Genomic DNA, 19,632 nt, shown 5'->3' with positions numbered 1-19,632 from the left:
AAGGATCAGGAAGAGCCCTTGGAACTTGGGCGAGGTCAGTTAACTACAGCAGTTTTAGATGTTGCCAATTCCAAGCCTCTGACATCCCAGCAGCTGCTCAGAAACAAAATACTAATTAAGTTCCCCACTCCCTGTGTGGGTATGGGTACAACCCCCTCCATTTTCTGCCATTACCTCCAGGTAGTGCCAATAGCACTGGTCCTAGCCATTCCACAATACGTAGCACCTTCCCCTGCCCAGGTTTGCCTGATGTTTTAATATTTCAATTCAAAGGTCAAAGATCACCGCTATGTAGTCTTATTGTATATACCTCCCAAGACAGAATTTCCTCCCCTCCCTTTTTTTTAAAGAAAAAAAAACAGCACAGAAAATGAAAAGGCTTCAAATGTATTTTAATAAGGTGATGCTGCATGACGTCTCCATTTCTCAGAAAACTTTCCAAACTGAAGGTATCTGGAACAATTCATAGTATACCAATAAAAATGCACAGCGTAGCTACCTAAGATAGGCAAGACTAAGAGCTACTGTCAGACCTTCACCACACAGCAACCCTGTTCCCAAGATTGTACTAGGCCTATCAAGAAAAGCTGTGAACAGCAACATCAGAGACACAAAGTGTAGTCCTTACCCAAGAAAAAGATGGAGGCAAGGTAACACAAGATTCTTTTAAGATATACTAAAATGAAAACCTCTAAGAGAAAATGTCTTCCTTAGGACATGAAGGGGTCATATATGAGATATAACACAACCGTACGTATGCTGTAACCTCTGTGGACATTTGTCTGAATTCTTACCTGGGAGTGAATGGAGGGATGGGGCTAGGTCATTGGAGGATGTTTATGGTTTGTGGTATATATGGCAGTGTCTCAGGGGTTGAGGGGAATAAAGATGAGAAAGTAATTAAAACAAGAGAGAGAGAAAGAGAGAGAAGGAATGATCAAGATTAATGGAGCTCTGAGTTCATTTTCCCATGGTTCTCCAGGCCCTCAACAATCAATATAGTTCAGGAATGCACCAGACAGTCTTGATAAAGCAATATACCACAGACTTTGACTTGTTGAATACCACCCCTCCCTTGCCCCTCTGCCTTCAAGCATGCTCCCTAGAGTAGTACAAGCAGGGAAGGCCTATCTATTGGGAAGAACCCCTAACACTTTTCCAGGGTAGAATTCTGGCTAGTCCAAAAAGGGCCCTTCTTTTAAGGGCTGCAGGAAACTAGACAATGCAACTTTATCTAATATCGGCGGCGTTTATTTGGAGCAAATTCAGCTCCCGGAGCTGGACGGTTGAATGCAGGAGGAGTTCCACCAATTGCTCCAATTCCTTCCATTGTTGCAGCTTGGCCAAAACGTTCAGTTGTTGGTGGGGTCTTAAAAAAGAGAAAGAGAACAATGTTACAGTAGAATCTATCTCTGCAGGTTCTAGCTCATCTAAGGTTTCTTCCCACTACAGGCCATTTCTACTTAACTACTCAAGTCTCCTCCTGACTGTTAGGAGACAGGCAACCAAGTCTGTTTAGAGCTCTAATGGAGAACCCTGAGAGGAAAGGCAGGCTTTACTAGTTACGGCTCCAGTCAGTCATCCATCCATCTTTATTTAGCTTTCTATCCACATTTTACATACAACTGACATTTCGAGGTTGCATAGGTTCTAGCCAATTTCTTTTTCATGAGCCAGGAAAAACAGACTATTGTTCTTTAGGAACCTTACATCTATCCAGTTTTGGCCCATTCCATTTTGACATTACAACCAGAACAACTTCAGGACTTTATGAAGCACAAGGCCCTTGGATTCACATCTGTTATATATACATCATAATATCTAACCTTCCTTGACTTCCCCCATGTAAAGAACAACCTGCTGGCCAGACATGGTGGTATATGCAATGGGAGGGAAGAGGCAGGAGGACTGAGGCCAGCTGGTCTAGACTACAGAGACCCTACCTTAACAAACAAAACCCAAACAACAAAGCAACTTGTTTGGGCTGGAGAGATGGCTCAGCGGTTAAGAACACTGACTGTTCTTCCAAAGGTCCTGAGTTCAAACCCAGCGACCACATGGTGGCTCACAACCACCTGTAATGAGATCTGATGCCCTCTTCTGGCATATCTGAAGACAGCTCCAGTGTACTTACATATAATAAATAAATCTTTTTAAAAAAGCAACTTGTTTACAGAGGATAGCAATAACTAACAATTAATCAGATCACAGTCAGAGGCTATAGTTTAACCCCAAGGCTAAAACAGCATATACTAGATTTTCTCAAGAGTAAAAACTGAAAGACCAAGGATATGGGATAGTGGGACAACACTTGTTGCCTAGCATATATCACATCCTGTCTTCAATCATCTGCACCATTTTATGAATACCAATAGTCAGTCCTGAAGATCAGCATCTGTACCAAAGTCAGAGGGAGGAAATGCTGAGAAGATAGCTTAGTTGGGTAAAATGCTTGTTCTGCAAGTTTGAGGACTCAAAGAAGGGGGAGAGGGGCAAGGCATAGTGGCATGTATTTGTAATGGCAGCAGCACTGGGGAAACCAGAGGATTCCTGCGGTTCACAGACCAGTCAGCCTAGCCTAACTGGCAACTTCAAGGCGGCATTATGCTCATGTCATTTATTGCTCAGATGGCACCTGAGCAATAAATGAGACAAGCAGCTGACCTCTAGCTCACCTATATGTACACGTGTACACACACACACACACACACTAGACATCCCTGAAATTTATTACCAATCCAAGGGTTCCATCTGGCATCATAGTGGCAGGTCCTGGAGGAGCTGGAGTACCAGGTGGCACAGGAGCAGGGGGCATCGCGCCTCTATTGTTTATGCCCATAGCACCTAAAGTAGAGTAGTATGGTCACTATAGGGGGAAAACATTAACACTCTCTTCCCCTACCAAAGGGAGCAATTCAGTATGTAGTCAATCCCCTACGCCCAGCCTATAAGCCCTAATATTCTTGGAAATGTGATGTCATTTAAATTTAGACTAGGTGGAAGCTCTATAACGCAGATTAAGAAAGAAGAGAAAGGGGCTGGAGAGATGGCTCAGCGGTTAAGAGCATGTCTGAAGGTCCTGAATTCAAATGCCACATGGTGGCTCACAACCATCAGATCTGATGCCGTCTTCTGGAGTGTCTGAAGACAGCTACAGTGTAGTTATATATAATAAATAAATCTTAAAAAAAAAAAGGAAAGAAAGAAAAAGAAGGCTCTGCAAGCATGAGAATCCAATTAAAAACCCAGTCTGCACATCAAAAGCTGAGCATTGTGGCTCAAGCTTTTAATCCCAGCACTTAGGAAGCAGAGGTAGGTGGATCTCTTTAAGTTAAGATCAGCTTGGTCTACATAGTGAGTTTCAGGACAGCCAGGGCTACACAGTAAGAACATGTCTCAAAAGAACAAAAAAAGAGCTGGGCAGGGCTGTACATGCTTGCTACCCCTGGTTTTGAGAGGCAGAAACAGGCAGATCACAATAACTGGCCAGCCAACCTAAAAACCAAAACCAAAACCAGACAGGCAGTTCTTTGGTTCCTGGATACTTGCTGCTCTCTACTTTTTAACTACCTTTTATTCCCACCCCCAAAAGGCACCAGAACTATTTCATTCTTTCTTAACTCCTTACCTCCCATAGCCATTTGGCCCATCCGTATCTCTTGTTCTCTCTGAAAAACAATATACACTCAACACAGTCCAAGACACCATTTACTCTATTACAATGCACTGATGACAACAAAGGGAAGTAAACAGTGATGACATACTAATGCCCTCTTGCTATTTGTACAGTGATTTCAGGTAACAAATTATAATTTTCTATTAGAAAATTATATTAGAGGCCACAGGAGGAAGAAATAGTTAACTTCTTAGAGCTGCAAACCATGTAATTACAAGGGTAGCAGTACATTAGCAGAAGTCTGCTCCAGGACTCAAATTTCTCTTATCATCACTGGAAATAAGAAACAAAGTAGTCCCGGATTTCCATCCTAAATTTGTTATATATGGCAAGAGCTCTCTCTCCCTCAAACCTTACCTCACCTACTACCAACATTTTTTTCCTAAAAGGAATTTCATAATATAGAAAAGTTGCTCATAACCTAATACCCTTACAGACATTTCATAATCTTATATGATGACTGGCCTACCACATCATAGGCACATGGGAGATATACCGCATCAGGGAAGGTTCCCTTGAATCCTTCCTGCTGTCGGCGCATCATTTCCTCTTGCTGTCGCCGCATCTCTTCCTCACGGCGCCTGCGTTCCTCTTCCTGCCTATAGAATCATCAAGGTATTTTAAGATAAGACATACCGGAAAAATGAGTAGACCAGTTGAATAGGAAGAAGATTAAAAGCTAGCACAGCTTGCCAAGAATAAGGGCAATATTCAAAGAAATTAAGAGACCAGCATTGAGTTCTTTCTCTTTAAGGAAGCCCTTAGGCAATTCCTAGAACCAATGCAGCTCTAAGTGAATAAAGGCATTTGCTATTAAGGCTAATGACAAGTTTAATTCCTAGGACCATTTGATGGAAGGCCTCCACACATTGTGGCATGAAACCAGGCCCAAAACAAATAAATAAATGTTTAAAAAAAAAGTTACCTGAGTTCTAACTGCTTTCGCTTCTGAACCTCTTGGTTATGCAGCTCCTCCATTCTCCGAAGCTCTTCTTGACGTCTCATCAAATCTAGCAACAGATTGAGAATTTTGAACTCTCTTTACATATATACAATTTCCCATAAATATCCAGAAAGCAAAGATGCCAAGCAAGATACAAGATATAGTCAGTCTGGAAGAGGAAACCTTGATTGGCCAGTGGATAAGCCTACGGTGCAATTTCTTGGTTGATGTGGAAGGGGCCAGCTCATGGTGGGTGGATGAGCAGGCATGGTGGTACACACCTTTAATCCCAGCACTTGAGAGGCAAAGGGCAAAAAGGCAGGCAGACCTCGAGTTCAAGGCCAACCTGCTCTACAGACTAGTTTCAGGATAGCTAGGGCCACACAGAGAAACCAAGGAAACCAAGCCACAAACAAACCCCCAAAAACATCAACATCCAAAAATAAACAAAGGGGGGGATGGACAAGCCCTGGGTAACAATCTAATCAACATTAGTTCCTGCCTTAGCGTCTCTCAGTGACCTAAATTTTAAGATAAAATAAACCTTTTTCTCCTTAAACTGCTTTTGGCCATGCTTCGTGTATTATCACAGCAACAGAACCCTTAACTAAGACAATATATAATCCCAGAAGGATCATGCAAGTAAACTCAAACTTAACCATTTCTTTCTTCATTGACTCTTCTAGTATTCTATACCCATCTCCAAATTCATCTCCCTACTAGGATAAACAAAGTATTTCAGGGAATAAAAACAGAGACTTTGTCTTTTTCTACTAAGAAATAAAGAAATTACTGAACAAAACTGGTATTTGATATGTATTCCACTTTCCCTACTTACAGGCCTCTACTCACCCTGCCTCATTAGCATAACCTGGTGCTCATGACGTGCAGCCTCCATCTCCATCTCCAGCTTCTCACGAGCCTCCTTGATGTTCCGATCCACTTGATCCTGCTGTTGCTTCTCCATCTCAATGAGTGCCTTCCAGCGCATGGCATACTCATACTCAAAGGAGCCAGGTTGTGCAAATCTGGGTGGCTGTTCTCTCTCCCTATAGACAATACACATTATGTATGATAATACTTTTGTCCAAGATTCCATAGAATCACTCTCTTTTAAAGGCCAAGCAAACACAGGTATACAGCAAAGACATGCCTCTTTTAACCACCCCTTCAAGTTTCAAGAACAGAAAAATAACTACGGGATGAAGTGTAAGACAAATATGTTAAGGGTCTGGGTTCAACTACCAACACCACATATATAAACACACATCCCACCCCTCCCCAGAAATGTATAAAAGTCAACTACTGGACCACACACTTGTGGAATTGCTGGTTTTTTATAACCAGTTTCTCTGGAAGTCCCTCTTCATCATCTAACTGGTCCATAGGCTCCACAGTCACAGGCCGAGGAAATCTGGGTGATAGAAGAAAGTTAGTGTTAATGAGGCCATACCCTAACAAGTATGCTCCCGACACCTGACATTGGCACGAGGAACTACTTAGGAATAAGACTGGACAACTATCATACTTTAGACAGGAAATGAGAAGTTGGCAAGGATTCAGACTGTAAACTGGGCCAGTCTGAGGTTAATGACACTCCTGCTTTAGCCTCCCAAGTACTGGCTGGAATTATGGATATGAACCACCACATCTAAACATATTTCTAAAGAATTTTATACCTAGCCCCAAGTAATCGAGTCCCTCTTACCAGCATTATGAATAATTTGGGGATAACAGCCCAGATGGAGCCAGGTTTCAGATCTCTGTAATAGTCTCAAAAAATGTTAAAGGAGTAGGTCGAGTTATCTAATGTACTTGATAACTCTAGAAAATGAAGGAAAACACTAAGAGAAAGTACATTCAGTACATTTAACAGATTCTAAGAGGAAAACCTTTTTTTTTTTTTGCTTTTGGAGATAGTTTCACCTATCCCAGGCTAACTTGCAACTTATTATATAGATGAGGACAATTTAAACTCCAAGTGCTAGGATCACAGGCATGGGCTACCATGCCCAATGAAACCATGTGCGTGAGTTTTTCCCAGATGTATATCAATGTACCACTTCCACACCCGGTGCCTATTTAGGCTGGCATCAGATCCCCTAGAACTGAAATTACAGATGAGCCAACATGTGAGTGATGGGAATCCAACTCAGGTTCTCTGCCAAGAGCAGCCAGTGCTCTTAACCACTGAAGTACTTTTCCAGCCTAAAAAGCTATCCTCGTACTATACCATGATGGATACAGACACATGCAAGCTAGATACCCTGAGCTTGGTCCTGGAAGACATGTAAAGGTGGAAGGACAAAGCCAACTTCCCAAAGGTGTCCCGACTCCCCAATGTACACCATGGCATATACATGCACTTGAATACCTAAGTATTTAGGACTATAGTGAAAACTACATTAGAAAAGCTGAGTTAGCACTAAATTTTTAAATGAAAATAAGAACATGGTTATTAGATGTTAATGTTCCATGCCAAAGAAAGAATAAGGGACCCCAAACCATTGTCTGAAAATTACTTACGTAGTCAGCAAGAAGGAGCCTTCACTGCATCTGTCCAGAGCTTTCCGAGCAGCTGGCTTCCCTGAGAACTCAACAATGCCTTTCCCTGAGGGCCTTCCTCGGTCATCCACAATGACTACAGCCCTCTCCACCTGGCCGAACACAGAAAAGGCTTCTTCCAGCAGTTCGTTCGACACGTACTGAGGAAGGTTGCGGACTGTAAGGGATGCACTGTGACAGGCAAAGCGCACTCGCAGCTGCTTCCCACGGAGGGGCATGTTGTCCAGCTCCACTTTGGCAATTTCCGCTAGGGTTCGTGTTTCCTGGGGAAAACAAAAAGAAAATTAGAATTTGACAAAAGACCAACCAAGCAACCATCAACAAAATGCCTCTCAAAAAACGTGGGTCGCTGACACCATTGCATACACTAGCAAGATTTTGCTGAAAGGACCCTGATATAGCTGTCTCTTGTGAGACTATGCCGGGGCCTAGCAAACACAGAAGTGGATGCTCACAGTCAGCTATTGGATGGGTCACACGGCCCCCAATGGAGGAGCTGGAGAAAGTACCCAAGGAACTAAAGGGAACTGCAACCCTATAGGTGGAACAACAATATGAACTAACCAGTACCCCGGAGCTCGTGTCTCTAGCTGCATATGTATCAAAAGATGGCCTAGTTGGCCATCACTGCAAAGAGAGGCCCATTGGTCTTGCAAACTATATATGCCCCAGTACAGGGGAATGCCAGGGCCAAAAAGGGGGAGTGGGTGGGTAGGGGGTTATGGGGGTGGATATGGGGGACTTTTGGGATAGCATTGGAAATGTAAACGAGGAAAATACCTAATTAAAAACAAAAACAAAAACGTGGGTGTGGTGGCACACATGCATTTTAATTCTAGCACTTAAGAGGCAGGCAGGTAGATCTCTAGGCCAGCCTAGTCTACATAGTGAGATCCAGGGCAGAGTCACAGCTGCATACTTAACAATACAGCACTTGCATTTTAGTTTCCACTAACATATCAGAATTACTTGTCCTCAATGAAGAATCCTTATTTTATGAGAATAATGTTTTGATTGCATGTCCATTTATGCACACCATATGTACCTGGTGCCTAGAGAAGTAAGAACAGGGCATCAGATCCTGTGAGCAAGAAGCTTACTCAGAACCAGAGAACACTGACAGGACATCTCTTCCCTACTTCACAGAACTAAGCAAGGAGCTTGAGAAAAATGACTTGCTATGGTATTAAGTGAGCGGGAATGAAAACTAGTTCCAGCCATCACTTTGCGCCTCATTTAGAGATAGATTTAGCATCTATAAAATGCTTCTTTCTTATGTACTATTCCCAAACACAATCAGATTTTAGAAATAAAATCTACATTTTAAATTGGAAAAACTGTTGAGTACTGCTGAGCAGTAGTTCAGTTATCGAATGTGTCCCCAACTACCTGTCTCAGAAAAAAAAATTCACAAAAATAACTTGTCCCCTCCTCAAGGTTTTGAAAAGTAAAATAACACACATATAAGAACTTTGGAAATAAAATATGTATGCCTTGGTAATCACTAAAATAAGCTTCATTTTCTCTTAAATCAAGCATGGTAATGAATGCCTGGATCATCCAAAGCCTCGAAAGCAGAGGTCTTCAAGTTCAAGGATAGCCTGGGGTTAAAAAATGCGATCTGCTGGGCTGGTGAGATGGCTCAGTGGGTAAGAGCACCCGACTGCTCTTCCGAAGGTCAGGAGTTCAAATCCCAGCAACCACATGGTGGCTCACAACCATCCGTAACGAGATCTGACTCCCTCTTCTGGAGTGTCTGAAGACAGCTTCAGTGTACTTACATATAATAAATAAATCTTTAAAAAAAAAATGCGATCTGCAACTAAAAATCACCCGCCAAACTATTTTAGCCCTTTTATTCCAGGCAAGTAAGGTCAGGTGATGGTGGTGCATACCTTTAAACCCAGCACTCAGGAGGCAGAGGCAGGCAGATCTCTTGAGTTCAAGGTCAGCTTGGTCTCCAAAGTAAGTTCTCAGATAGTCAGACTCCAAAAATTATTACCATATAGACAATCCATTCTTTTCACTGCTATTTTTCCATATTCACTCCCCAGGTTTCCCTATCTCTCAAAGCATATGCCCCAAAGCTCACACTCACCAAGCGAATAAAGCCAAAGCCTTTATCCTTATGAATGAAAACTTCGCCTGCTTTTCCATATTTCTCAAATAGTTTCCTCATTTCCTCCTCAGTGATATCAGGGGGAAGATTGCCCACAAAGAGACGGCTACGCTGTGTAAAGGTCTTCTCTCCTGGTTTCCTAAAATTCTTCAGGTCAATAGTCAAGCCTTCATCTGAAAGAAGACAGTCAATCAAAAGACTGGGTAGATAGAGAATTAGTCAGTCATACCTTCAACACTGTTTCTATGAGGGGAGACAAGCACCACTTTCCAATGTATCCTACTCAACCAGCAAACTGCACCTCAGAATGTGAAAGCAGCCATGAAGAGATCAGGGGACTTCTTAGCAGCCCTACTATAATCCAGAAACTAAGGTAGCTAATCAGAGACAAACAATCACATGATATAGCAACTTGGCACTACTACTAAACTGGTCTATGCCCTAAGGAATCAGACTTTTAAAACTGCTCTTTCTTAACCAGTTACCAACCTTCACAACCTTGACAGGTTGCACATAAAGAAATGAGTAATATAGTTTATTTAAGACACAGGAAGGGGAGTTGGGAAGGGGGGAGAAAGAGGGAGAGGAGGAGGGAGAGAGGGAGGGAGAGAAGAATAGAGGCTGGCCATGAACACGTGGAGAGAGGGGGGAGGGGAATGGGGAGAGAAGGGACAGAGAGGGAAGAGGGTAAGAGAGAAGAGTAATAACTATTTTTGTACCATGTTTTGGTATTTATCATCAGGTATATATGATATACATGAGCATGCACGTGTATGGCACACACGTGAAGGTCAGGGGCCAGCTTTTAGGAGTTGGGATTTTCCTTCTACAGTGGGTTCCAGGACTCGGGTCCTCAGGTTTGTACTTTTAAGAGGCTCATCTGCTGAGCCCAATTGTTTGGCTTTTTAAAAAAAATAATGTGTATGCATGTCTGCCTGGATGAATTATATGCAGCAGATCCTCCTGGAACTATAGTTACAAATGGTTGAGTCACCTGAGGAGTATCAAGAACAAATCTGTATCTTATGAGTATATATATGTGTTAATTGTCACTATGTGCCACATGTGCCTGGGTACGTACCCGTGGAGTCAGACAAGGATGCTGGATTTCCTGGAACAGGAGCTACAGTTGGTAGTAAGATACCTCATGTAGGTGCTGGGAACCCAACTCAAGGCTGCAGGAGATGCTCTTAACCACTGAACCATCTCTCTAGTTACCCTCACCTCACCAGATTGTTTTTTTAAGTACTCAGTTTCCTGAATAATGACAACATACAAAACCTTTTTGCAGATTAAAAGTGGGCTGGGCACGTGACACCAAGTCTTAATGGAGTTAACTCTCCATTAAACCTTAAAAAGTTCTCCTATATTCTCTGACGACTAACTATATATAAACATTTGTTTGGGAGTAAAATATGCCAACATGGCAGAATAACCTATACTCCGCCAATATCTGCTCCTTTGTTTCAAGTGATCAATTTCTTTCCTTTATAAAATACAGATTAAGAACCAAATAGAAGAAGCTAAATAGAGCCGGGCGTGGTGGTGCACACCTTTAATCCCAGCACTCGGGAGGCAGAGGCAGGTGGATCTCTGAGTTGGAGGCCAGCCTGGTGTACAGAGTGAGTTCCAGGACAGCCAGGGTTACACAGAGAAACCCTGTCTAGGAAAAAAAAAAGCAGCAGCAGCTAAATAAAGAGCTGGCTGAGCAGTTAAGACTACTTCTCAATCTTTCAGGACTCACTGATCCCCAGCATCAACATGGCAACTGACAACAATCTTAAGAAAAAAACAAAACACGCTCTAGACCCAGGAGATCCAATGCCCTCTTCTGACCTCCATGAGCACTAGGAATACACATATATGTAGGCAAAACATCCATACATATAAAATAAATCTTGCTAACTCAAACCAGAATAATGAAACATGGCAGCAACGCCCTTAATTTCAACACTCAAAAGGAAATTAGAGGAAGTTCTAAGCCAGCACCCAGGGTTAGACATTGAGACCCTATCTCAAAAAGTTGGAGGGGTAGTACCCAATCCCAACACTGGAGGCTGAGGCTGGTGGAATTCTAAGGAACCTGCCTACAGAGTGAGTTCTATGATAGTTAGGGATACACAGAGACCCTGTCTTGACGCTCTCTCGGAAAAAAAAAGTAAAAACAAAAGTATGCTACCAAAGGCCTGTTCACTTATAATCCTAAGAGATTTGCCTAAAAACTATAAAATCATTCCCAGGGGAACCTGTTTGCATCCTCCCATCACCCAGCAGCTACTTACTCTGGCTGCTGGCCTGCTGGCCATTTGCAGGTATTGGTGGGGGTGGCTGTTGCTGCTGCTGCTGCTGTTGCTGCTGATGGTGCTGCTGGTGGTGATGCTGATGATGCTTCCTTGGAGTATGATTCTGCTTCTCCAAGTTAAAGGCTTTATTGCTCTGCATTTTTGTACCCTAAAGGAAAATGTGGAATGTCAAAAACCCAGGATCAGGATTCAGTCAGTTACCTTCCTGATGGTACCCATCATTAAAACTATCTTGGGCCGGGCAGATTTACTAGTTTTTACTAGTAAAAGGGTGGTGGTGATGCACACCTTGTTAACGCCAGCACTTCAGAGACAAAGACAAGCAGGGAAACCTATCTTGAAAAACCAAATAAATATATAAATCAACCAAAAAAAAAAAAAAAGTCAAGACCAAGCTGGCCTTGAACTCAAAGAAAAATATATGCCTGCCTCTGCTGCCTCCTGAGTGCTAAGATTAAAGGCCTATGCCACCACTACCTGGCCCCAGTAAGTCTTTCAAAAATTACCTATTTTTGTATTTTATGTGCATTAGTGTTTTGTTGGTGTGTATGTCTGTGTGAAGGTGTCAAGTCTTAGGAGTTACAGGCAAGTATGAGCTGCCATGTAGGTGCCAGGAACTGAAACCCACCCAGTCCTCTAAAAGAGCAATCAGGGCTTTTGACCACTGAGCCACCTCCCTAGGCCCCAGTAAATAATTTTTGATTATGCTAGTAAAATATATGATTAGCCAAATAAAAGAACCAACACATCACAGGCACTCAAGGGGGTCAGCCTACCTCTGCCTTCCAAGTGCTGGGGTTAAAGGCATGTGCTACCATACCATGTAAATTCTCACATTTCAATCACAGTTCTCACCAATGTTACAGAAATTGTAATAATATAATATACTTACTAACAATTCAAGTAGTTCGGCCCCCTAAGACCCTTATACTTGAAGCAGAGAACTGACTCTCACACTTTCTCCTCTGACCTCATACATACATACATATACTTAACTTTTTTGAGACCAGGTTCTCTATGTAGTTCTGGCTATACTGGAGCTTATTGTGTAGAGCAGGCTAGCGCAGAACACAAAGACTAATTCATCTGTCTCCCAGAATGCTGAGATTATGGACTTACATGCCCAGCTGTTTAAGTTTGAAACAGGGTCCATGTAGCCCCAGCTGGCCTGGAACCCACACCTGGCCTCTAAATTAAAAAAAAAAAAAGCCACAAACCCAAAACAGCCACTATGTGGCACATTCCTGTAGTTTTAGCACTCTAAGAGGCTGAGGCAGGAAATTATGAGTTTAGGGGTAACCTGGGCTATAGAGACCAGGAGGGAGAGAGAAAACAAAAAAAGCAACCCTGGTCTCAACACCCACTTTGGACAATTCACAAATACCTGTAACTCCCACTCTAGGGAATCAGAGGTCTCTGACCCTCTTGGGTACATAACCACATAGAGATATACATTAAAAATCCTCACACTAATAATAGCTACTGTTAACCTTCCAGTATACCCTTTGTGATGGATATTTTGGGTTGTCAACCTGACTACATTTGGAATTAACTAAAACCCAAGAGGCTGGGTATACCTGTGAGGGATTTTTGCTAATTAAATCATCTGAAGTGGAAGATCCACTTTTAATCTGGGCCATACCTTCTGGTGGCAGCCTATGTAAAGGATACAGAAGAAGGAAGCTTGCTTTCTTTGCCTGCTTGCCCTCAATCTGGATGGCAAGTCCATTCCTTGACTAGTATCAAGGTCTACTTCATCAGGATTCCAGTATTTACTGAAGATCAGCTGAGACACCCAGCCTCATTAGCAGAGAAACTACTAGATTCTTGGATTTGACATTGGTAAACAGCCACTGTTCAACTATATGGACCACAGCCTGTAAACCTCTCTAATAAATCTCCTTTATATCTATCTATCTACCTACCCGTTTTCATCCCATCAGTTCTGTTCTTGTAAAGAACCCTAATACAACCTTCTAATCAGTAATACATATTCCATTTTCATTATATTTATCTCTGTGGTTTTGGGTATGAAAGTATAGTGCCTGAAGACTGAAGAGAGCACGGCAGCCCCTGGAGCTGGAGTTTCAAAGGAGTAATGAAGCTACCTGACATGGTTGCTGGGAAATGAACTCAGGTCCTCTGCAAGAGAGTACGTGCTCTTAACAGCTGAGCCACCTCTTCAGTTCCCTTCAGTTTCTATCTGAAGTTGTACATTAAAAGAAACCAGATTTGCAAACTTTATATGCCCCAGTACAGGGGAACGCCAGGGCCAAAAAGGGGGAGTGGGTGGGTAGGGGATTGGGGGGGTGAGTATGGGGGACCTTTGGGATAGCATTGAAAATGTAAACGAGGAAAATACCTAAAAAAAAAAAAGAAAGAAAGAAAGAAACCAGATGGAGCTAGGCGTGGTGGCGCACACCTTTAGTCCCAGCACTTGGGAGGCAGAGACAGGAGGATTTCTAAGTTCGAGGCCAGCCTGGTCTACAAAGTGAGTTCCAGGGCTATACAGAGAATCCCTGTCTCGAAAAAACAAACAAAAAAAGAAACTAGTTGGGCTGGAGTGATGGCTCAGTGGTTAAGAGCACCGACTGCTCCTCCAAAGGTCCAGAGTTCAAATCCCAGCAACCACATGGTGGCTCACAACCATCCATAATGAGATCTGACGCCCTCTTCTGGTGCGTCTGAAGACAGCTACAGTGCACTTATAATAAAAAGAAAGAAAAGCAACCAGCTATGGGAGGCTAATGAGATGCTTTAGAACTCGTTGTTCTTACAGTTCAGTTCCCAGCACGCACATGGTACGTCACAACCACCTGTAATAACTCTAATTCTTCCATTCTCTATGGGCACATGTGATGTGATGCAGACACACATGCTGCTGAAACGCCCTCACAGAAATAAAAAAACAAACAAATATGATTTAAAATAGGTATATGCCAAGCAGTGGTGGTCACACTTTTTATCCCAGCACTGGGGAAGCAAAGACAGGTGGATCTCTCTTCAAGTTCTAGGTTAGCCATGGCTACACAGAAACCCTGTCTCAAAAATTAAAACAAAACAAAAATTCCCACCCCCAATTTAAAAAAAAGGGGGGTTTATAACCTTTCTTTTTCACAATACATAATGAGCAATTTTCATGTAACTAAATCTTTAACAGTGCCAGGCATGGCGGTGCACACACACTTTTTTTTTTAAGGATTTATTTATTTATTATACATAAGTACACTGTAGCTGTCTTCAGACACACCAGAAGAGGGAGTCAGATCTCGTTAGGGATGGTTGTGAGCCACCATGTGGTTGCTGGGATTTGAACTCAGGACCTTCGGAAGAGCAGTAGGGTGCTCTTACCTGCTGAGCCATCTCACCAACCTCGCACACACACTTTTAATTCCATAATTAAGGAGGCAGAGACAGGTCCATATAGCAAGCTAGAGGACAGCCAAGGCTAATAGAAATCCTGTCTTTCCCAGTCACCCCTCCAGAAATGAAGGCTAACATGAATGGATTAACACTGTTAGCCAAACTCCTATTGTGTTGGACACTTTAAGTTCGAATTTTCACTATTAGAATCAACACACATAGATATTCTCTTTGGGCTCATCTCCATTCAAATAATCCTTTTACCACTTCCAACTCTGCTTATTTATATCCTGAGATATTTATATCCTTTGATATACCATTTGATGTTCAGATTTTCCTCATTTCTGCAATGTCAACATAATTGTAAATGCCCACACAAAGTGTGTGTGGCTAGACACTAATTTATTAAACTACCATTATGATTTAGCTCTCATTTTTCCTAAGATTTTGTTTACTTATTAGGAAACAGAATCTAGCTTTGTAACTCTTGACAGCATAGTTTTTCAGGACAACCATATTTTTAAATGTTTTCAACGGGTGGAAGTGATTTAATGACAAAGCATTTTCAAAACAATTTTTTGAGACAGGGATTCTCTGTGTAGCCCTCGCTATCCTGGAATTCTAGACCAGGCTGGCCTCTGCCTCTTGTGTGCTAGGTGAGTGTACCACCACACATGGCTCCAGGAAACTGAGTAAGGCGGGTTATTCCTGTAATTCTAAGTAGCCTTTGCCATTTGAAGTCAGCACGGGCTACAGCATTAACCTGTCCGGAGGTGGGAAGATATACAAGCAAGATGTGATGGCATACACCTGCACTTTCCGAGCTGTAGAGGCTGAGATAAGACAGTTTCAGAAATGCCTTGGCTACGTAGCAAGACTCAACACCCCCCTCCAAAAAGACAAAGAAATGAAGGCCCATCCCAGAAACAGGTTGAGTCAAAGCTTTTCATGATTTAAGTCCAGATATTACATGTCTCCGTCTATCCCCAAGTAGTGAGTGGCAGGTTTATCATCTTCACAGCCATTTATCCCACAGAATCTTACCTTTTCTCAGATTAAGAACCAAGAAACATTTTTCCTCCAGTCTTTAATTACAAATGAATGGACCCAGCCTCAGTGGCTTCTATCACTCAAAGGAATCCACATGTATCTCCACATTAATAGAAATCTTTATAAAAGCTGAGCTTAGTGGCTTGGGCTTCAGTGGATGACCCAGGTTTCAGGCCAGCTTGGGATACATCTTAAGGCCCTGCCCCCTAAAACAAAACCCTGGGCATCCTAGTTTACTTATTTTATTCCAGCACAAGGAGGCAAAGGTAGGTGGATCTCTGAAAGATGTAAGTCAACCCGGTCTACATGGTGAGTGCCAGGCCATCATAGTGGGGGAGACCCTGACTCCAACAAAATTCAGACAACTTGCTACACCTGCATTATTTCATTCAGTGTCCCCAGCTGTTCTTTTAAATGAGAAAACAGAAGCCCCAAACCTGCTTTACCCACCCAAGGCCACACCACTATATGGAATGGAACCCAGATCTCTTGACCTCTAAAAGTCAAAACCATCATACATCAAATGAGCCTTCAAGTTAAATTCCAGCAAACTTATTGGCTAAGACACCTAATTTGTGCACCCTGTTATGATGGAGATGATGAGGGTGAATAAACAGTTATTGAGCTTACAGAGGTGGTTAAATCTAAGGCCTACGTGAACTACTACTACAAAGCATCATTTAACTGTCACTCAGGAACGATGAAGCGTTTGCTCCAAAAAGGAAACTACCATTCCTAGTCTCAAGAAATAGGAATGTAGTAGGGCTGGAGAGTGATCAGCTCAGCGGCTAAGATCACTGATTGCTCTTCCAAAGGTCCTGAGTTCAAATCCCAGCAACCACATGGTGGCTCATAACCATCTGTAACAAAACCTGACGCCCTCTTCTGGTGTGCCTGAAGACAGCTAAAGTGTACTTACATATAATAATAAATAAATCTGTGGGCCAGAGTGAGCAGAGGGCCTGAGTTCAATTCCCAGCAACCACATGATGGCTCACAACCATCTGTACAGCTACAGTGTATTCATATACATAAAAAAATAAATAAATCTTTAAAAAAAAAGAAATAGGAATGTAAAAGCTGGACAGTGGTGGCGCACACCTTTGATCCCAGCACTTGGGAGGCAGAGGCAGGATTTCTGAGTTCAAGGCCAGTCTATAGAGCGAGTTCCAGGACAGACAGGGCTACACAGAGAAACCCTGTCTCGGGAGGAAAAAAAAAAAAGAAAAAAGAAAAGAAAGAAAAAGAAACAGGACTGTTAAACAGAATGTCATCATCAGATTCTCCCTAACTTGTCAATATAGAAAAAGTATAAACACCCAACAATTGAATCTTTCTCTTTCTTTCTTTTTTCCTTCCTTTCGACCCAATCTCGCAGCATAGCCTTAGCTGTCCTGGAACTCTGTACTCCAGGTTGGCCTTTAACTCTCAGAGGTCCATCTGCCTCTGCCACCATGTCTGACCATGGAGAACTTGTTTTCTTTCTTTCTTCCCCCCCCCCCCCACACACAGGGTTTCTCTCTTTCTCTGTGTAGCCTTGGTTGTCCTGGAACTCAGAAATCCACCTGCCTCTGCCTCCTGAGTGCATGGATAACGTGTAACAACCAAATTTATTTTATTTGTTTTTGAATAAAAATCCCCATGGTGACAGATTTCAAAATCTTTCCCTTCCATGTAGTCTTCTCCATAAGTTTCCATTTACCAAGGAAGGTTAGCACTGCCCAAAGAATCTAAATTACCACTGTATACACAGCAAGTACCAAGCATGAAAGAAATGTTCCTATGTTAAATGCAATAATATAATTTTGCAGAAATAAACTTACCAAACCCTAACTACAGAGATCAGCAGTTAGGATTTCTGTCTCCTATCACGTCCTAAGATTAACCACAATGAAAGAGACTATAGCTACTGTGTGTGATATACCTGCAGACATGTTCAGGACCATATTAATCACAGGTATCTGAAATCTAAATCAAGGTCCTCTCAATTTTAGAAGAGTCAAATTACTAAATGAAAAACTGCTAGAGAAATCCAGTGTGAACTTGCTAGGCTGATATGGTTGCCTGGTGGGCGACTGTTAAAGCTGTAGAATACAATCACGGTAAAGGCGGCTGAGTTTCTTAGGACTTTTTATTTAAAAAACAATGAAGTGGACAAACATAAATTTAAGCACTAACCCCTATTAGAACAGCCATAATTAGGGGTTATAAAAACAAAACAACAACAAAAAAAAAAACCCACACCACTCAGTCACATTTTAGTTTCAGATTCTAAAAACGGTTTAGCTTAAATAACATGAAAAGTGCCCCCCAAATTAATTTCTCATCTGTAAAATCTGTATTAGTTAAGCATCCTGCACTTTACCTGATGACCCTACCTCCTGCACCTACCTTGACTTGGATTTGAACACAGCAAAGTGTCTGCCTCGCAGTCCTCACTAACCTCGACTGCTGTTAAAAACACAAAGAAAGGTGTCAGCTTACAGTAAGACGTCCGCAAAGTGAAAAATACTCGAAAGTAATGCCACAGAAAGCAACATTTTTTTTTAATTTAGAAAAGCGATGCCTACAAATGCCTAGGAAAAGCTTAAGGAGCAAGGGGTTCGGAAAAAAGGCGCGCGCGCGCGCGCGTGCAAGGGTGGGGTGGAGGGTGTTTCATGAACTTAGCACCAAAAGCCAAGGGGTCTGAACTAGCAAACTTCCCACTTTCGTTTCAAATAACAAAACAACAACAACAAAAAATCCATAGCTCCAGGGGCCCCACAGGCCCTCTAGGAATTAATGGCCTTGAAAGGCTAGGGAGGAGCATCCGACAAAGCAAAGCGCCTCCTCCTCTAACCTCGACTTCAGGGCCTTAGTATAATAGACCCCACACCCTGTGGCCCAGGGCGTTCAAGAAGCCAACAACTTAGGGCCACTAAAATTGGGGGTGAGCAGCACAAAGAGTCTGGGCAAGGAAGCAAGAAAAGCATTGGCTAATGCCCGCGGCGGGGAGCAGGGAGCGCTCTGGCCCCCATGGGTGGGCTGCGAAGGCCTTGTGCGGAGGGGGAAAGGCCTCCCGGGCCTTCGGAACCCATAGCCCGTGTGCAAACTCGGCCTCGCCCCAACCCCTCCCTTTCCAGAGTGTCGCAGGAAGCCCCACCGCATCCCTAAGCAACCAAAGAGCCATCCCCAAACTCACCCTCTGGCCACAGTTCTTTGCTCGGAGTATGGGCGACGCTGCACGGCCTCCACCGTCCCGAGAAAAGAGCGCGCGACCGCCGGAAACGAGCCGACGGAGCTCGGTACCTCCCGAGGGGGGGGGGGGTCAATTTTGGATTCCCGATTGGCTATGTGAACTGCCAGTCAAAGTTTATCTCCCGAGAAAGTCTCATTAGTCCGCCATTTCTTAACGTTTATTGGCTACCGACTGTCAAAGCCTTGGGTTCGTGTGAACGACAGATGGGGACAAAGAGCGAGGCTTCGTAGCTTATGCGCATGCACTAGAGGCGCCGAGCACAAGACGGAAAAGGAAGGGGGAGGGGGAGCCAGCAGTGGAAGGTAGGGGGTCGGAAGGAGAGGCTCACCCGGCCCTACGGAAGGACTGAAAACCTAGCGGTGGGAGGAGGAGAGA

The 19,632-nt window shown here is 43.0% G+C and overlaps 1 protein-coding gene across 4 annotated transcripts; it reads right to left on the bottom strand.

Annotated features, from left to right (window-relative positions):
• Positions 1-369: 369 nt before the first annotated feature.
• On the bottom strand, positions 370-19,403 carry Nono (non-POU-domain-containing, octamer binding protein). Of its 4 annotated transcripts, none has more exons than NM_023144.2 (12): positions 19,201-19,312; positions 18,411-18,470; positions 11,586-11,754; positions 9,283-9,476; positions 7,146-7,447; positions 5,938-6,033; positions 5,472-5,668; positions 4,602-4,686; positions 4,173-4,275; positions 3,629-3,668; positions 2,735-2,844; positions 370-1,369 (listed from the first exon to the last, which is right to left on the bottom strand). In NM_023144.2, the coding sequence occupies exons 3-12, from the start codon at positions 11,743-11,745 to the stop codon at positions 1,235-1,237; spliced, it is 1,422 nt and encodes a 473-aa protein (NP_075633.2). In that variant the 5' UTR covers positions 11,746-11,754; positions 18,411-18,470; positions 19,201-19,312; the 3' UTR covers positions 370-1,234. The 4 variants fall into 4 exon arrangements, with proteins under 4 accessions (NP_075633.2, NP_001239447.1, XP_030107241.1 ...); NM_001252518.1 differs by having other exon boundaries at positions 18,411-18,467; XM_030251381.1 differs by having other exon boundaries at positions 372-1,369; positions 4,146-4,275; positions 19,201-19,403.
• Between the last annotated feature and the right edge of the window lie 229 nt (positions 19,404-19,632).

This window comes from Mus musculus, chromosome X (assembly GCF_000001635.26).
Source record: "Mus musculus strain C57BL/6J chromosome X, GRCm38.p6 C57BL/6J".
Classification (NCBI taxonomy): Eukaryota; Metazoa; Chordata; class Mammalia; order Rodentia; family Muridae; genus Mus; species Mus musculus.
This window is presented reverse-complemented; position numbering and strand designations above follow the sequence as displayed.

What these genes read in the sequence shown, in the direction of transcription:
- Nono (XM_030251381.1), bottom strand. Translation starts at nt 11,745, where the DNA reads ATGCAGAGCAATAAAGCCTTTAACTTGGAGAAGCAGAATCATACTCCA. An exon ending in GGCTCCTTCTTGCTGACTAC is followed by an intron (nt 6,034 to 7,145) that starts GTAAGTAATTTT and finishes TCTATCACCCAG; the next exon opens with ATTTCCTCGGCCTGTGACTG. An exon ending in GGTTATGCTAATGAGGCAGG is followed by an intron (nt 4,687 to 5,471) that starts GTGAGTAGAGGC and finishes ATCTGTTGCTAG; the next exon opens with ATTTGATGAGACGTCAAGAA.